At 36.9% G+C, this 17,733-nt stretch overlaps 1 protein-coding gene across 2 annotated transcripts; it reads left to right on the forward strand.

Annotated features, from left to right (window-relative positions):
* Positions 1 to 570: 570 nt before the first annotated feature.
* LOC109011138 (LMBR1 domain-containing protein 2 homolog A) lies at positions 571 to 17,185 on the forward strand. 2 transcript variants are annotated; one of them, XM_018992213.2, is made up of 14 exons: positions 571 to 1,018; positions 1,410 to 1,486; positions 2,231 to 2,389; positions 3,493 to 3,706; positions 4,404 to 4,490; positions 4,641 to 4,780; positions 6,071 to 6,151; positions 6,256 to 6,320; positions 6,848 to 7,023; positions 14,119 to 14,249; positions 14,346 to 14,436; positions 15,500 to 15,713; positions 15,852 to 15,952; positions 16,239 to 17,185. In XM_018992213.2, the coding sequence occupies exons 1-14, from the start codon at positions 851 to 853 to the stop codon at positions 16,749 to 16,751; spliced, it is 2,217 nt and encodes a 738-aa protein (XP_018847758.2). In that variant the 5' UTR covers positions 571 to 850; the 3' UTR covers positions 16,752 to 17,185. The 2 variants fall into 2 exon arrangements, with proteins under 2 accessions (XP_018847758.2, XP_018847759.2); XM_018992214.2 differs by lacking the exon at positions 571 to 1,018 and having other exon boundaries at positions 2,253 to 2,389.
* The last annotated feature ends 548 nt before the right edge of the window (positions 17,186 to 17,733 follow it).

Below are 17,733 nucleotides of genomic sequence, written 5' to 3' on the forward strand. Positions count from 1 at the left end.
CCAAGCATAACTTATAAAAGAGAAATGTAGTTTCTTTTTTATCTCACATTTTATCATGTTTAATCATAGTAAGTTTATATTTTGATTTATTAAATAGACAATTATTTAAAATTATTGCATTAATGAATATAACTAAAAATAGTAAAATTTAAAAATAAAGAATATCGTTGTTCCTGAAAAGAATAAAGATGTTAAAAAGTTAAATCTATATATATATAAATGATATATCTCATCAAAACACATTATGATTTTTATTATTTGCTTTTCATAATTCCATCATTTCTCTTTCAAAAATTTTTTAATAGGTAAAACTCTTTATGAAAAAAATTATATAGATGGATACTATTCGAAATCTATCATTATATTTGTATTCATATTTATTTCTTGACTTGCATATTTTTTTAGGGAAAAAAACATATTTTTGTCTTTTTTTCTTTAAATAATTTAGTTAGGGTGAATATATATATATATATAATGTTGAAATGAATAGTTTAAGCATGCAAGAAATTAATATCAATGTCCTACTTTTTAATATAAATAAAAATAAAAATTCAATCTCCCGGGATCTCTAGTTCCAACTTCTCTACCTGCTGGACTGTGTCCTTACCTTCCTAGCGTTTGCGTCGAGTCGAGTCCTTGACCCGCACAGGCTCAATAGGAATAGGGACACAGGTCACAATAACTCACCCCCTGAACACGTAACGCAAGCAAGCAGGCAGGTCGGGTTGCATTTCCCTCTGTTAGCTCTACAACTCGCATCGATCGATCGCTCCCTCGGATTTGCCTTCCTTTTACTTTGCATATCCTCTCTCTTCGAGTATCGGAGGCGGAGAGGAAGTTGTAGGGAGAGATGTGGGTGTTCTATCTGATCTCGCTGCCTCTGACGGTGGGCATGGTGATTTTCACGCTCAGGTACTTCGCCGGCCCTGAGGTCCCTCGTTATGTGCTGCTCACCGTCGGATACACCTGGTTTTGCTCCCTCTCTGTCATCATCCTCGTCCCCGCAGACATCTGGACGGTACATTTCTTCCATCCTCGTATTTTTTTCTGCTCATTTCACTCCGCACTTGTCAAATAGATACCGTGATTAGACGCAGAGGAAGCGGAATTCCTCTGTCTGTATTATTTTAATCGAATATTGTGGTTGGTTTGTTGTGGCTTTTGTTTTTGTTTCCTTATGTTTTCTGTAATTAGGGTTCATTTTAGTTATGATCTAGCTTTCTGTGATTTAGGGTTCAATTTTTGCTTATACTGGATTTGGTGATGTGCGGTTAATCTTAGGGAAGCTAGGCTTGTTTTGTTTGAGCTTGCTATTTTTAGGAGTATCGATTGAGGCATTTATTGAGAGTCATATTGATCATGCATTGATCGACTTTGTTTCCTTAATGTTGTGATTATTACGTGTACAGACCATGCTTCATAGCCAGAATGGAGGAATTTCTTTCTTTTGGAGCTGGTCATACTGGGGTACATTCTTGCTTACTTGGTATGCCAAACGTAAACACATGATACTTTCTTTTATGTACTTGGTCATTATGCTGAAAATCGTGGGTTTCCACTTTAAGATGTTCGGTCATTCAATTCTTCTGAGCTTTATTGTTGTGTTATGTAATAGTCAATTTACTCTTGAGTTTGGTAATCAATGGCATCTATCGGGAAACAATTTTTTCCACGGGATTCCTTATTCTATCAGGTATTAAGGCAAAACAAGTCATAACTAGGTACAGTTGATCTAGCTCCGTGGAATGAATTTATTTTTTCCATCTTTATGAACCTGGTAGACTTTTTCTTAATAGCATTACTGAATTGCCTGTTCAATGATTTTCACTATATAGTTCCATCTCATGCACTACTATTTCCATCTCCTTGACAAAGTTTTAACCTCCTAAAGCAATGTGTATATCACATTGAAAGTGGGAACTATTACCGAGCATGTCCACACATGTGAAGGAGGCCATATTTGTCTTTAATGTGTTTTCAAAGATGGATATGGTATCAGAGTTTTAGTTGGGCATTATATGATCACTTCCCATTTAGCCAAAAACAAATTAGCCAAAACAAAAATCATTACTTGCCCATTTTTTATACTTTTGACTGCATAAGATGGTATAATTCATTTCATAGCTGCTTCTAAATATCTGTGGTGGCCTTTATTCAGGGCTGTGGTGCCCCTTCTACAGTCAAGAGATTCACGTTTCCTCATAAATTAAGTTATTTTATCTCTAAACAGGGCTGTGGTGCCCCTTATTCAGGGTTTTGAAGATGCTGGGGACTTCACCGTGAAAGAAAGATTGAAGACCAGCCTACATGTTAACTTCGTCTTTTATTTAGTGGTGGGATCTATAGGCCTCTTCGGACTTATTCTCATAATTATGATGCATAAGAACTGGTTTGTTTCGTACTCTCTTAGAGCTCATGTGTCTTTTATTTGTGTTTTAGTTTCTTTTCATACTATCTTTTGTTTGTCTTGGAGGTGGCCAGGACTTTAGCAATTCATTAATCTGAATTCTTTTATTAACTTCAATGGTTCCACATCTTTTTGAATTATCTATATATATATATATATATATATATAAACTTATTGTTTGGTATTGTTTTGAGCTCTGCCATATGAATGTTTCATTTACAGATGTGGTTATGAGTTGTGGATTTAACACTGTAGATATATGTATGTGGAAAATTCTTTAAAAAGAGAAAGCCATTAAAGAACATAAATTTGCCGTGTCAGTTGATGGATTTTACATACTATGATATGTGCAGCTGGAAAATTCTTCAAAATGGTTCATAGATAGAAAGGGCTTAAAATTCAAAGTCTCTGTTTTATTTTGGGTGGAGAGGTAGTTCTTCAAATTATCTTGCTTTCATTGGATTTATCCTAACAGAAGCTATATTTATGGTATGTAAAATATTGTGGCGAACTTATTATCCAGTACTTATAAGGAGTTCAACACCTTAAAATTTATTGAGTGTTTATTTCGGGTCTAGAAATTTGGAAATCGATTTTCGACTTTGCAGATAGGAGCCATTCACTTTTATGTAATGTAGAGGTTTAGTGCCACTCTAATGGTATAGGTTTTTGTTTTTCTTTTCTAATTTGCCGCTATGTTTGGCTTCTGTTATTGTTACAATACTTCTTAGTGGTCAATAGTAGCCAATACAAAAAACAATACTTCTTAGTGGTCTTATATACATCCTCTTGCCTCTTTAGGATAACAGTGTAGTTGTGTACCAATGTAGTTGGGCCTAAATACATAAAGCCAAAAAAAAAAAAGGACTTGGCAAATGAGGCAAACTAATTGTTTGAACAGTCACTAAATACGAGGATGGTCAATAAGCCATTTTTTTTTCCCAATTAATTGTTTACATGCAAAAAAATAAACTAGCCAGTTAGCACGGTTACTGTTTCCTTTCTCACTGGAAAATAAATTTCGTTGGTTCTCAGTAGGCTAGTTGGGCTATGTTCTCATTTCTTGCTTAATACCCTTGTAACAGGAGTGGAGGTATTTTGGGTTTGGCAATGGCCTGCTCAAATACATTTGGACTCGTTACAGGTGCATTTCTGCTTGGTTTTGGTTTGGTTGAAATTCCCAAAAGCATTTGGAGAAATGCAAACTGGACCACACGTCAGAAAGTTCTATCTCATAAGATTGCCAAAATGGCTGTTAAACTTGATGATGCTCATCAAGAACTTTCAAATGTTATTGTAGTAAGTCTCTTTACTTCTCTCTTTACCCATTTCTTCCCATTAGAACACAATAGTAACCTTTTGTATTGCTCCCAATTCTTGTAAATCATGAAAAAGGTGCAGCTGTTACTATTTTCGTGACCACTTGTCTTAATGATACGAATAATCCACATAATTTTTGCATTCATGTGTATTTAAAAATGTTGTATTCGTGTTTTTTATCTTTGACCTGTAGACAAAGTCTCAAAATCTGCAGTTTGCCTAGGATTTCTTAGCTTTTGATTATACCTTGGTTTATATATAACCCTAAGCCCATACTTAAAGTGGGAACATGTTAAGAAAATCTCTTAATCAGGGTTTCTGTAAGATTCAAGAGTTTGGGCAATACGCATTTATCCTACAGGTTTGAAGCAAACAATTATTTGAAGTGAAATTGCGAGACCATTAGGCTGTGGTGTTTGATGTTTTGTTCTTCATTATCCATGAAGGGCTTATTGTCCCTTGATCATTGTATGATAGTGATTTAAGAACTATTTGGCAGCAGCTGCATTGTACCGTCTTTTCAAAGAAGAAAAAGACATCTGGATTTGGTTATAGGCTCTACCAATGATGGAAAACTTTCATATGCACTGAGTGTGAATTTTTTTCACCTAAGGATTATATGCATTTAATTTTTTTTTCTTGCTTTGGTTTTTAAATTTATGTGTTGATTTCATAGGTTGCTCAAGCAACATCCAATCAAATGTCAAAGCGGGACCCTTTGAGACCCTACATGAATGTTATTGACAATATGTTAACTCAAATGGTATATTCTTCTTCTTCTTCTTCTTCTTCTTCTTTCTTTCTTTGGATTTGTTTTCATTTTTATTTTTCTCTCCTTTATGTTTTTGAAATCTTCACTTGGATTAACGGAGCTTTCTTTGTAATATTTTGAATCTTATCTTCCAACTTCTAGTTTACACAAGATCCATCCTTCAAACCACAAGGAGGTCGATTGGGGGAAAATGATATGGACTATGATACAGATGAGAAATCAATGGCAACACTTAGGCGCCATCTTCGACGAGCTCGAGAGGAGTACTACCGCTACAAAAGGTAAACTGATTTATTCATTGAAATTTCACATAGGTTTCTGCAATGAGTAATGTTACAAACACAATCTTGTTGACAACTATTTGTAAAATGAAAGGCGGTTATGCAAAATTTTGAATTCAAATAAGATGGGAAACTCAAAATTCAGAAAAAATAATACTTTTATGAAATGATGTTGTCACATTGGCCGGTTGTAAAATAGTCTTGCAATTAAGAAATTTTGTATGTTTTCTTTGCATGCCTTGACCAAAAAGAGATTTTTTTTTTTCCAACTATTCAACATTTTTTATCTTCTCAACTCCTATGGATACGCTTTTACTCTATTTTAGCTATGACAGATCTGGATTATCTGTTAAAGGAAGAACCGCTTGTTTTCTCCCCTATTCCATTTATGTGTGCAGATGATATAGGCTCGTTTGCCACAATATGAAACTTCTTTTCTCGTATTAGGTAGGAGAAACCGTGGAAGGGGGAGATTTTTCTGCAGCAGTCGCCTTGGCTGCAGGGAATGGGGCACTCAAGTTTGGGATAATATCCCTGTAAAGGGTGTTCCGTATTACTTGAGGCCTAACATCCTTGCTGTTAGATTGTTAACTGTTGCGATTCTTCCTTCTGTATTTTTCAAGGGATTTTAATGCCTTTTTTTAAAGTAGCCTAAATATTGAATGATTCTATATTAAGTTTGCTAAAGTTGGCCAATACTAACGAATATGTTCATATTATAAATGTTGTTTGTTACTCCTAAATGAAAGCTTAACTGAATGAAAGAGGTTCTCTGTGTTTCTTTGGCAATTATAGTTAGGTAGGAATAGCTATATTTTTCGAGAGGCTGGTTCATGCACCATAGAATTTCAGGGCAGCAGTTTTGCATCTGATTTTTTTATTTTTATTTAGTTGAGCTTTTAATTTCTACCATCAAAGATGGGGAATAAGATCAAAATGGAAGCCATTTAGTGTAGAACATAGAGTTCTTTTGGCCATTTTGTTTCCAAAAGAATTAGATTTACAAGTGAATTGACAGTGACACCCCATGTTTTGTACTAAATGGCTCCTCTTTAATTCACTTGGAGAGGATCCTTGTCCCAAATGTGGTCCTCTTCTATACATTTCTAATGTACTTCTTTTGAATCTGCTTGCAATTCTCTAGTGAATTTACTTTTTGAAAAAACCCTCATTCTTCAAGCAATATTCTGCACCTGCACTTTTTCTCTGGGAGTGCGTGATAGCTCTCCTTTGGCTGTGTATAATTTAGAGTTTTGGTTCTACTGAATCTAATTTACCATATTGTTTCAGTGAATATATGACATATGTCATGGAGGCCCTTGAACTGGAGGATATAGTAAAAAATTACGAACGCCGTACTTCAACTGGATGGTTTGTTTATGATTACTCTTTACTCTTTTGCTTATTGAGTCTGTTTCAATATATGTTTCAGGTTGTTTATTCATGACCTTAGACATTTATATCCATTGTTTCAGGAAGTATATTTCAAGCCTTAGACCTGCTAAAGCTGGCAAAATAGGGCCCCTCATTGATACAATTGGTAAACTTAATATCCACCAATTGGTTTGTTAAATTTTATTAACCGGTGTGAACTCAGGTTGTTTTGTTTACTTTTCTTAGTTTTGTTTTTTTAACGGAGGACTTGTCTATTGAGTCATAAGTTTTTCCCCAAGAGAGAAAATAATGTTACAAGAAAAATGCATGGATCTGTGTAGCATGCATGCGCGAGCATGTGTGCACACATGTATTTTTTCTTGTCGTCTTTTTTTTTTTTTTTTTAATATTATCAGCACCGGGTGTTCGGGAACAGCATCTCGACTAATCCCGGAGCATAGGCCCTCGGAAATTTTCTCATCTTCTTGTCCTCTCATAGCTCTGCTCTTGGCATATTTGGCCTTGTTGAGTAGAGCTGTAGAATTTGCTTCTTTATTCTATTATTTATGCCTTATTTTAACTATGAATTGAAATGACTCTAAAATTTAGTTAGTAGCTTATTATCTGGTATAAATAATTTGATTGAAGGTTTTGCATTGTAGTCTTTACAACAAACAGTGGTTCCTTTTGCAGAATTTTGTTGGCGATGCATCCTCAGAAAGCAACTTAAGAAACTCTTAGCTATCTTACTTGGTATCATGTCAGCTGCGATTCTATTAGCAGAGGCAACTTTACTGACAAGTGACATTGATCTATCTCTTTTCTCATTCCTTATAAATTCTGTTCGAAAGCAAGAAGTACTTGTGCAGGTATAATGTACTAAAAGATTCAAGTTTTTGTAATTATCTGGACATTGCATTTGGCCTGCATTGGAGAATAGTTCTTTTTTTCATCTTGTAAAAGTGAATATCTCTAGTCCTGCTTTCATTATAGACTCTCAATATCGAATTGCCTTAATGGCAACTGGCTGATGTTACATACGTGTTGATCAGATCTGTTTAGATCTATACACATTTAGGCTTACTATGCTGGCTTATATGTTCATTGGAAGCACTTGCTTGCAGTTTTTTGAGTTGAATGTTTATTACCAGAAATAGAATGACTATACATGCAAATCACACTCAAAATGAATGCACATAAGGAATTACTAATTCCAGTTCACATGAGATGCTTTTCATTGCCTCCCATTTCATACATGGACTGAAGATTATTGAACTATCATGAGTTAATTTTGGTATCGAAGATTTAAATATATTCTTCAGAGGAAAAAAGGAACGGTTTCATGCTCTTTTTCTTGATTATGGTATTTCAAATCACTATGATGCTGCAGATGATTGCTGCAACTATTTTACATTTATGCATTTTTTATATTTCTACTGGATAGTAATCTACATCTGCTATAAGATGTTTCACTTAGGTACTTTAATTTCTGTTAAAACTTAGGTACTTTAATTTCTGTTAAAACTTAGGTACTTTAATTTCTATATGAATGTACTATGAGAAGTGCTAGGTGCCATTGCAGTCTGCATTTATTTTGCATTCTCCATTCTGAATGCAAAATCTTGGTAATCCTGAAAGTTACTTCTTGCTTGCTCATTTACTGATAAAAAAATGTTACTTCTTGCTTGCTCAACCCGTGGGGAGTGATAAGCAACCAAGGGATCTAGCAAGGTTTGATGGGCCTCAGGTAGAAGGTTCGTCATACGACCTTGGAAGGGCTGGTGGCCCAAAGATACTAAGGGCCCCACGGTCTGGGCTGCTTCAGCCCATGGAAGGAAATAAAGGGAAGTCCACAGTGGGTGTTCAACCCGTGTGGAGAATGAGAGGTGAGGACGTGGCTCAGCCTTCCACTAGCAGGAGGCTCCTGACCTTGCCGGCAAAGGTCTCGATAGACAAGACCATAGCCACATAATTGTCGACAATGGCTCAGACGACGGACTTGATAGAGAGAGAGGTGTTGGCGGAAGAGCTCGAAACGGATATTGACGCTGTTGCACCATCAGATGTCGGATACTGGCCCAACCAAGCCAGACAAGGCCGATAGACAGCAACGGCGAGCCTCCTCTCGAGACCCAGGTGGTTCCCTTGCCAGGGAAGGTGTCGCAGCATCTAGAAGTGGCCAGTACATTTTTTTTGAAGCAAAGAACACCTGAGGTTTCAGAGGGGCTTTCTCAGATGTTAGTGCCTATAACAGACCCCCTCTGAGTGGGGCAGTAGGTCCAACTGTGTTGAGGAAGAAATGGGGGTGCCGTTGCAGTCACAATGGACACACAGGGACGTTATAGACATGGTTGAGGAGCCAGTACCCCAGAGCTACTTTCTGCCAGGTCAGTATAGCGTCTCTGATTGGGTTTTACACAAGGCAAAAGAAATACAACATTGTGTGGGAATTGAATGCAAGGGTTTTGAAGAACAATATGGCTTTGCTCACAGCCATTGAAGATGAGCATGTTTAGCAAAAGAAATTAGGGTCTAAGAAACCGAGGGAGCTCAAGAGACTAACTTGGTCTGTAAATTATGAAGGCAGCTCAAGCAGAGAAAGAACCAAAGGGAAGGGAATAGCATTGTCTTTATGAAGCCCAAAATTATTTCATGGAATGTTCGAGGGCTCAACGAGGCTAATAAGCGTCTTCAGGTGAAAAACTTACTTCGTGAGTGGAAGGCAGACATTGTGCATTTACAAGAGACTAAGCTAAGATTTATTACAAGAAAGATTGTTCAAAGTTTATGGAGTTGTACCTATGTGGATTGGGCTTACTTCGTATCTAATGGGGCTTCGGGAGGTATATTAATTATGTGGGATAGAAGAGTGGTAGAGTAAATGGAGGATTCATTGGGCAATACTCAGTGGCTTGTTACTTCAAGAATGTGGTGGAAAATTTTTTGTGGGCGTTTGCTGGCATCTATGGGCTGAACCTAGATAGTAATAGAAGACTTCTATGGGAGGACATAGCGGGAGTTCAAAGTTGGTGGGACCCACCATGGTGCATAGGTGATGGTTTTAATGTTATAAGGTTCCCAAGTGAACGATCAGGAGAAAGTAGGATGCAACCTGCAATGATTGAATTTTCGGAGTACATTCTCAACTTGGAATTGGTGGATCTCATTGGCAGAGCATATACGTGGTCAAATCAACATACGTGGTCCAAACTGGATAGATTTTTAGTCTTGTCAGAGTGGGAAAGCCACTATCTGGGTCTATGCCAAAAGAGGCTTCCTCGCATTTGTTCATACCACTTTCCTATCTTGTTGGATTGTGGTGGGATTCAAGGAGGGCGTTGGTATTTTAAATTCGAAAATATGTGGCTGAAAACTAAAGGCTTTGTGGACAGGGTTAGGCAATGGTGGTCCTCATATCAGATACATGGCACTCTTAGCTTCATTTTGGCAGGTAAATTGAAAGCATTGAAACAAGATTTAAAGCTATGGAATATTCAGTCCTTTGGTGACATAGGTAACTGGAAGAAGTCTATGTTGGGGGAGATACAAGAACTAGAAAGGATACAAGAGGGCCGGGTCCTTTCCTTGGAAGACTTATCTTAGAAGGCAGAATTAGTGTCAGAGTTAGAGGTTATATTATTGGAGGAGATCTCTTGGCACCAAAAATCCAAAGCATTGTGGTTGAAAGAAGGCGATCGAAGCACAAAGTTCTTCCATAGAGTGGCCAACTCATAGGAAAATTAATACCATTGAAATGCTAAATATAGACAGCGTGGATTGCACAGAGACTCCTGTGATTCGAGAGCATGTTGCTGATTTTTTTGAACACTCACTGAACAGGTGGGATGGCGGCCAAAGCTTGATGGACTTGCCTTTGAGTCCATTGAGCCACATAGTGTTCCATGATTGGAAAGGCCCTTTGAGGAGGTGGAGGTTCATGGGGTGGTAAGGAAAATGGTTAAAGATAAAGCACCTGGTTCTGATGGTTTCTCTTGGGATTCTTCCAAACATGTTGGGATGTGGTGAAAGAGGATTTAATAAGGGTGTTTCAGAATTTTTTTTCGGTAGGGAAATTTGAAAAAAACCTAAATGCGACTTTTATTGCACTTATTCCTAAGAAGCTTGGGCCAACAGAAGTGAAAGATTATCGACCTATTAGCCTGGTAAATGGGGTTTATAAAATCATATTCAAGGTGCTTGCAAATCGTCTAGGGGAGGTGTTGGGAAAGATTATTTCGAAACCCCAAAACAATTTTGTAAGGGGTAGGCAAATTTTGGATTCAGTTCTCATTGCCAATGAATGCCTCGATAGCCAAAGAAAATCCGGCAATAAGGGGATCTTATCTAAATTGGATATGGAGAAAGTTTATGATCATGTGAATTGAGACTTCTTAATTTACTTGCTTGGGAGATATGGTTTTGGGGAGTGATGGTGTATCTCAACGATGAAGTTCTCAGTGTTAGTAAATGGCAGCCTAGTTGGCTTCTTCAACAGCTCGAGAGGTCTAAGACAAGGGGATCCTTTGTCTCCACTTTTATTTGTCATAGTTATGGAGGCGCTTAGTAGAATGATCTCGGCTTTGGTTAACAATGGTTTTGTGACTGGTTTCTTGGTTGGTGACCTCAATATGGGCACTCTTAACATTTCTCACCTATTGTTTGCAGATGATACATTGATTTTTTGTGAGGCAGAACAAAACCAGATGCGAGCTTTGAGGGCTCTCTTACTTTTTTTTGAAGCGACATCTGGTTTGAAAGTGAACCTCGACAAATCAGAGTTGGTGCCAATTGGTAATGTTTGCAATATCTGACAGTTGGCTAACATTCTTGGATGTTAGGTCTCCTCTCTTTCCATGAATTACTTGGTCTTCCGTTGGGGGCAGCATCATGGGCTAAATTGATTGGGATGCAGTGATTGAGAAGATTGAACGTAGATTAGCTGGGTGGAAGAGATTGTACTTGTCGAAAGGTGGTCGGATCACCTTAATCAAAAGCACTCTGTCCAATTTACCAACGTACTTTCTATCTCTATTCCCCATTCCAGTAAGTGTGGCGACTTGTATTGAAAAATTGCATCGTGATTTCCTTTGGACTGGTATAGGGGATGAATTCAAATTCCACCTGGTCAAGTGGGATAAGGTATGCTCTCCAATTTCTTCTGGTGGGTTGGGAATTAGAAATATGAGGATCTTTAATAGGGCTTTACTTGGAAAATGGTTGTGGAGATATATTATGGAACCAAAAATTATATGGAAGTCAGTAATAGACCTTAAATAGGGGGGGGGGGTTGGAGCACTAAGTAGGTGAGTGAGGCTAATGGAGTGGGAGTTTGGAAGCATATTAGACGAGGGTGAGGGCTTTTTACTCGTCACAATAGACTTATGTTGTGAGATGGTTCTAGAATTAAATTCTAGAGCAACCTATGGTGTGGGGACAACGCCTTTAAGGATTTATTCCCTTCAATTTTTAGGATTACTTGTGAAAAGGAAGTTTCAGTGGCTGATGTTATGGTGTTATCTGGGGATCAAGTCCAATGGAACGTGAACTTTAGGTAGGTTTGGATAGTGAGATGAGAATTTTTGGTTTTAGATGAAAGTTTAAACTATTATTTTTTAATATTATTATTGTTTTGAGATTTGAAAAAGTTAAATTGAGATTTGAAAAAGTTGAACTGTTTATTATATTTTGTGTGAGAATTTAAAAAAATTATAATAATAAGATGAGATGAGAATTTTATATCTCATCTCACTTGCCAAACCTGCTCTAATAGGGCTGCCCAAGATTGGGAAATTGGTAGTTTTGAGTCTTTTATTCTCCATGAGACCGAACATTCAAGGAGTTGACAGGTTGTGGTGGATACCATTAGGTAAAGGCATGTTCTCGGTTCGTTCTTCTTATAAATCTCTCACGCAATCGCAAGACAACCAATTCCCATGGAAGAAGATTTGGCATAATAGGGCGCCTTCTAAAGCGGCATTTTTTGTTTGGTCAGCTTCATTGGGTAAGATTTTGACAATGGACAACTTACGGAAACGGGGAGTGATCATAGTAGACTGGTGCTGCATGTGTAAGAAAAGTGGTGAGACTGGATCATCTCCTACTGCAAGGGGTGTCAAATCTTGTTAACTTCTTGTGTTCATGTCGTGTCAAGACATGTACATTATACTTAATGGGTCAACCTGAACATGACCCGTTAAGAATTTCGTGTGTCAACATCTCAAAACCCAACACGACCCATTAAGATAACGGGTTGACACGACACGACACGACCCGACCCGTTTATGTTTTCAACCCATTTGATCTGATTGATTTTATATAAATATTAAAATATAAACAATATCTATAAAAAATAAAAAACTAATTGCAAGTCCAAAATTACAATCCAAACAATAAAAATACTGACATTAAAATCTCAACAGTACCAAATATGATAAACACACAATTACACAAATATGATACACATTGTAAAATATTAATGTTACAAGGGTCACTGGTTAAGGGGGAGCGGCGTGAGACTTGGTCACTTGAGTAGTTGAGAAGTTGAGATTTGAGAAAACTGAGGGACTCGAGGGCCGTAGGGTTATTGGGTAAGGGTTTTTTGAATTTTTTCAATTTTAGGTCTAAGAGTATAAATGTAAATTCAACTTTTTTAATGGGTTGACCTGTTAGTGACCCGTTAAGCAATCGTATCTTAACGGGTCAACCCGTTTTGACCCGAACCCGTTAAGGCCAAACCCAAACCCATTTTTATCGTGTCATGTTTGTGTTGGGTTAACGGGTCGTGTCACATATTGCCACCTCTACCTACTGTATTGTGAGGTCGCTAGAGAGCTATGGGATGATGTGTTCTGCAGGTTAGAGCTAACTTGGGTCATGCCTGCCATTGTGGTTGAGTTCTTGGCCAGCTAGACAAATCTAAGAAGAGCCTCCCAAATCACAGATGTGTGGTAAATGGTGTTTATTTGCATCTTGTGGTGCATATGGAAGGAGCGAAATGACCGGATGTTTGAAGACAAAGAACGCTCTATAGAGGAACTTAGATCACTTTTTGCTAGAACATTATTTTTATGGGCCATAGCTGTAGATTTTAATGGCCTTGGCATTCATGACTTTCTTGTTTCTTTTTCTTCTTCCTAGATAGGTGCTAACTCGTGTATACCTTCTTGTGTACTTGAGCCAAGCCTATTATTATTAATGCAATCGTTTACTTATAAAAAAAAAAAAAAAATGTTCTTCACAACTAATTTTTATTTACAATTGTAAAATTTCTCGCCTTTCCATCCCCTGTAACTCTTACCTCTAAGTGCTATTTTCTGATTGTCATTCTATACCTCCTTGCATTTTTTCAACGACTTTTTTGTAAGCGTTATTGTTTTCAACTATTGATGTAAAGTAACAACGCTAAGTTCTTGTTGTGTGTTCTTTGCCAGACCTTTGTGCCGTGAGATATGCAAGTTGAGTGCCATTTCCCTTTTGCTTGTTTTTTTATTTTACCTAATGCTATTTTTCTGTGCATTGTCTGATCAAGAACTTATTCTGTGCATTGTGATGGTATGAGATGCCTCTTACTTCCTTTCATTTCCTTTCCTTTTTCATACTTTCCTGCTGGTGGTTATATATTGTTGTTTTTCCATTGGGTCTTGACTCGATTGGTTAAGCATGGGGGGTAAGTTTTACATTCAAAAGCTTCAAAGATTGAGAGCGATCAATGGAAGAGCTTAGAAAATTGTTTTTCAATACTTTACTTTATTGGTCGGTGGTAATTGATTACGATGGAATGAGTTTCCATGAATTTTTTGTATCACTGAACTAGCACACTCAGGCGACGTTCTTGTATATGTCCTGTATACCTGGGCTTTTGCCTATTCTTATGATCAATAAAATTTTGTTTACCGATAAAAAAAAAGTTTTACATTCAGATTTTTCAAATAAGTTATTAACTGGTTGGTTCCATTTTTCTCCAGGTCCTTGCATTTATTCCTCTGATGTATATGTGCATGTGCACATATTATTCCTTGTTCAAAGTTGGAATGTTTATGTTTTACTCACTAACACCAAGGCAAACAAGCTCAGTCAACTTGCTCATGATATGCTCGTAAGTTTTGCCTCGTACCTATGTTGTCACAAATTGGACTATTCATTATCCATTTATGTTAAAATAACTTGTATGCCATTTCAATATCTCTGCCAGGATGGTTGCTCGGTATGCACCTCCGATTTCATACAACTTTCTCAATCTCATTAATCTTGGTGGGCAAGAAACTGAAACTGTATTTGAAAAGGTATTTCACACTCTCTTGGTGTTCAATTGTTTCCAAACTGTATGGCTAGCCTAGCAGAAATCAAAATTTTTATATGGGTTGTCCCACCTGATGTGAAGATCAGCATTCCATTTAGCTACATTTAAGACACTGAAGAATTTTGTTTTTCTTTCTACAAATTATTTGACCTTTTCTGCTTCTTGATCGGAATCATCTGATTGAGTTGTTAGCATCATGTGCAAGAAAGCATGTATAGCGTTTATTTATTTTGCTTTCTGACATGGCCTCTATTCGTTTAAAAGAATCATAGTTCTATCGTAAACTCATAGGTGACACTCTTGTATATGTTCCGTATACTCAGGCCTTTGTCTATTTCATGATCAATAAAAATTTTGTTTATTGATAAAACAAGAAAAAAAAAAGAAAAAAAAGAAAAGTAAACTGAGATACTGAGTAACAGATCTTAAACGATAAAATAAAATGGTCCATCCTAGATGTTTCATATAAAGTGTTTGTTTGGGCGTTGACTATGATTTTCTCCGAAGGAATCATCACTTTCTAGTTTGCAGTTAAGGGAATTTTAGGTGGGTAACCAATTTATAGGTCTTGGACTTTTGTATCAAATTTGGGAAAGGTTATGGATACTCTCGCAAATGGCCTTTGAGTCAAATGGCACTTCCAACCATCCCTTCCCCTTGTGGTGGTGCCTTTGGTCTCGGATTCCACTCTCAAGGAGTGTGAGTTTCTAAACAATCAATAGAAATTCATAAATACTCCTGGATGGCTATGGGGAACTTTATCTATACGTTTTTGGAAAGCTTTGCGAAGCGGTATTTGTTAAGAATGGGCTGCTTTTTCTCAAGTTTTTAGTAAAATATCTTTGTTTGCTCATGCATCCTCAGAGTACTTCCTGTTTGTTGTACCATTGTTTAGCATAACATTTCCTCATCCAATTCCAAATCTTATTGCATGTAATCTGAAGTTTAATCTTTTTGTAGCAATATTTATCGTTATATTGTTTTGCATTTTAGTTTTTTGTGGTAATTGACTGGTTTCTCTTGGTCTTATGGAATCCTAATGGCAGAGAATGGGGAACATCGGTCTCATTCTCCCTTTCTTTGGAAAAACGTTTAATAATATCTTTCCACTTATCATGGTTATATACACTCTCCTGGTTGCTAGCAATTTCTTCAACCGTGTGATTAGTTATTTTGGGAGCTGGAAGATGTTTAGATTTCAAACTGAGGCAGATGATATGGATGGATTTGATCCATCAGGATTAATTATCCTACAAAAAGGTAAACAGGCTATGACTTATTAATTTGCCAATGATTTTTTTTCGACTTGGTTGTTTTCATTTTTGGTTTTTGCCTATCTGTAAAATCATTTTGATATATACGGGTGTCTATCTTATTAGTTTCCCTTTTCTCTCACAGAACGTTCTTGGATAGAACAAGGGGAAAAAGCTGGTGAGCATGTTATTCCATTGGCAAGGAATTTCAACAGTACTGACATCGAGTCCAGCAGCAATAGAACAGTATGTAGAAACATCTTAAAAAATGGACTCTCACACTATTTTTGAAATATGTTTGCCTATTTGTGTGAAGCACTTGAAAATATCTACTGTGCGATTCTCTTGGATATTATTTACTAAACATGAAGCCCCTACAATTTTCATCTCCTTTTTTTTAATGTGGTTCTCTCATGCATGGGAATTTTTTTTCAAAGAATCTCCTAATGCCATCATTTATTCTCGTTTATGCTTTTTGGTTTTGATAGTTTTGTTGTAATTCCTTTTTCTTACTTGAAAGCTGAACTTTCAGGATAAAACAGCTGTTGAAATGAAAGTGACAGCCAGTTTAATCGATGACAGAATACGTGAAAGTCCATCAAGATCTTCAAAAGAAGAGACTCGTAGATATAGCTCAAGCAAAGAAGCCATTAGCAACAAGTATGCTGGTATAAGAGAACAAAGCAGACAAAAAGCATCATCCAATATGGAGCCAGCGGGGAAGAACATTGCCTTGGCTAAGGTCTCCTTGCTTGATTCAGGTAACTCGAGCTCTGTTAACACTTCAGGAGGGCCTTCTTCTGGGTTAGCCTCGACATGGGAATCCATGAAGACAGGTTTTCAAAGTTTCAAGGCAAACGTAGGAGCCAAAAAATTTCTTCCCTTGCGCCAAATTCAGGAAACTAAACTTGTCTCTCGTGTTTCCTCATCCGAGTCTCTTGATGAGATATTTCAGCGATTGAAACGGCCATCTGCCAACCATAAGAGTTATAGTGACGAGGATGAAGATGGGATTGAAATTGATAGTTCCGGCCCCAATAGATAATATGCGTCTTTTAGTTGGCTTTATATTGCATAGAAGATGTACAGGACCCTGGGTACAGCGGATTCTGTTGTCCTTACAAGTTTTTGGCTGTTGGATCCTCCAATATAACTGAAGCCTGGTAGGATGATCAACTGCCACACTGAAATCCATGAGACATTTTATCTGCTGCTAAGTTGAAGGAATTGGACATAATACAAAAAGGAAAGCTGTATATGTTCGGTGTTGAGTTAAGAAAGGGAAAGAGAACATACGGACAGAGAAGTTAAAAACTTATTTCGTTATTCGAATGTACAATTAAAAACAACATTTGCATTTGCTTCCCCTGCTCTGCTGGTAACACATGCGGTACTTTCTGGGGGTTGAATTGATCATTTTGGTGCCGCGTGTTTCACGTATCCGACTTTGATAGATAATAAAAGTTATGTATCAGCACAACTTCATGGCTCCTTGCGTTCTTCAATCTTCCTAGTGGTGCACGTACTTGAGGCTCTTCATTGTATGAATTCAAGATTTTCTCATTTATTTTTTATCCGTGAAAAGCTTCAAGAGGAACATGTTAATTACCAAAATTGGACCTTATTCCCCTCGATTAATCCTAGTTGCCTGTGGTACATTAAAGTTAGTCCAGGTCATGATCATAACTGATAGATTAGTTCTACAGCTATAAAAAGATTATATAAAAATAATTTTATAAATTGACGTTGTTTTACGTAATTTATTAAATTTATTTTATAATAAAAATAATTTTATAATCTGATAAAATATATTATCTGATTATTTTTATATAACCAATTCGTGACTAGTGTATTTTTCACGCAAGAAAAAAGAAAAAAAAAGGGTGGGCTGCCGAGAGAAATACGTCAAAGAGGAGCAGCTGTGATTGTGATGTAAGGAGCAGTGCTATACCCACCGCACGCACGAGACTGTCCCGATAAGAACAAAAAATTTATTTTTAATTATTTTTTTAAAAATAAATTCATAA

This window comes from Juglans regia, chromosome 1, assembly GCF_001411555.2.
Source record: "Juglans regia cultivar Chandler chromosome 1, Walnut 2.0, whole genome shotgun sequence".
NCBI classification, from domain to species: Eukaryota; Viridiplantae; Streptophyta; class Magnoliopsida; order Fagales; family Juglandaceae; genus Juglans; species Juglans regia.

What these genes read in the sequence shown, in the direction of transcription:
- LOC109011138 (XM_018992213.2), top strand. Translation starts at nt 851, where the DNA reads ATGTGGGTGTTCTATCTGATCTCGCTGCCTCTGACGGTGGGCATGGTG. An exon ending in GAGTACTACCGCTACAAAAG is followed by an intron (nt 4,781 to 6,070) that starts GTAAACTGATTT and finishes ATATTGTTTCAG; the next exon opens with TGAATATATGACATATGTCA. An exon ending in AGTCCAGCAGCAATAGAACA is followed by an intron (nt 15,953 to 16,238) that starts GTATGTAGAAAC and finishes CTGAACTTTCAG; the next exon opens with GATAAAACAGCTGTTGAAAT.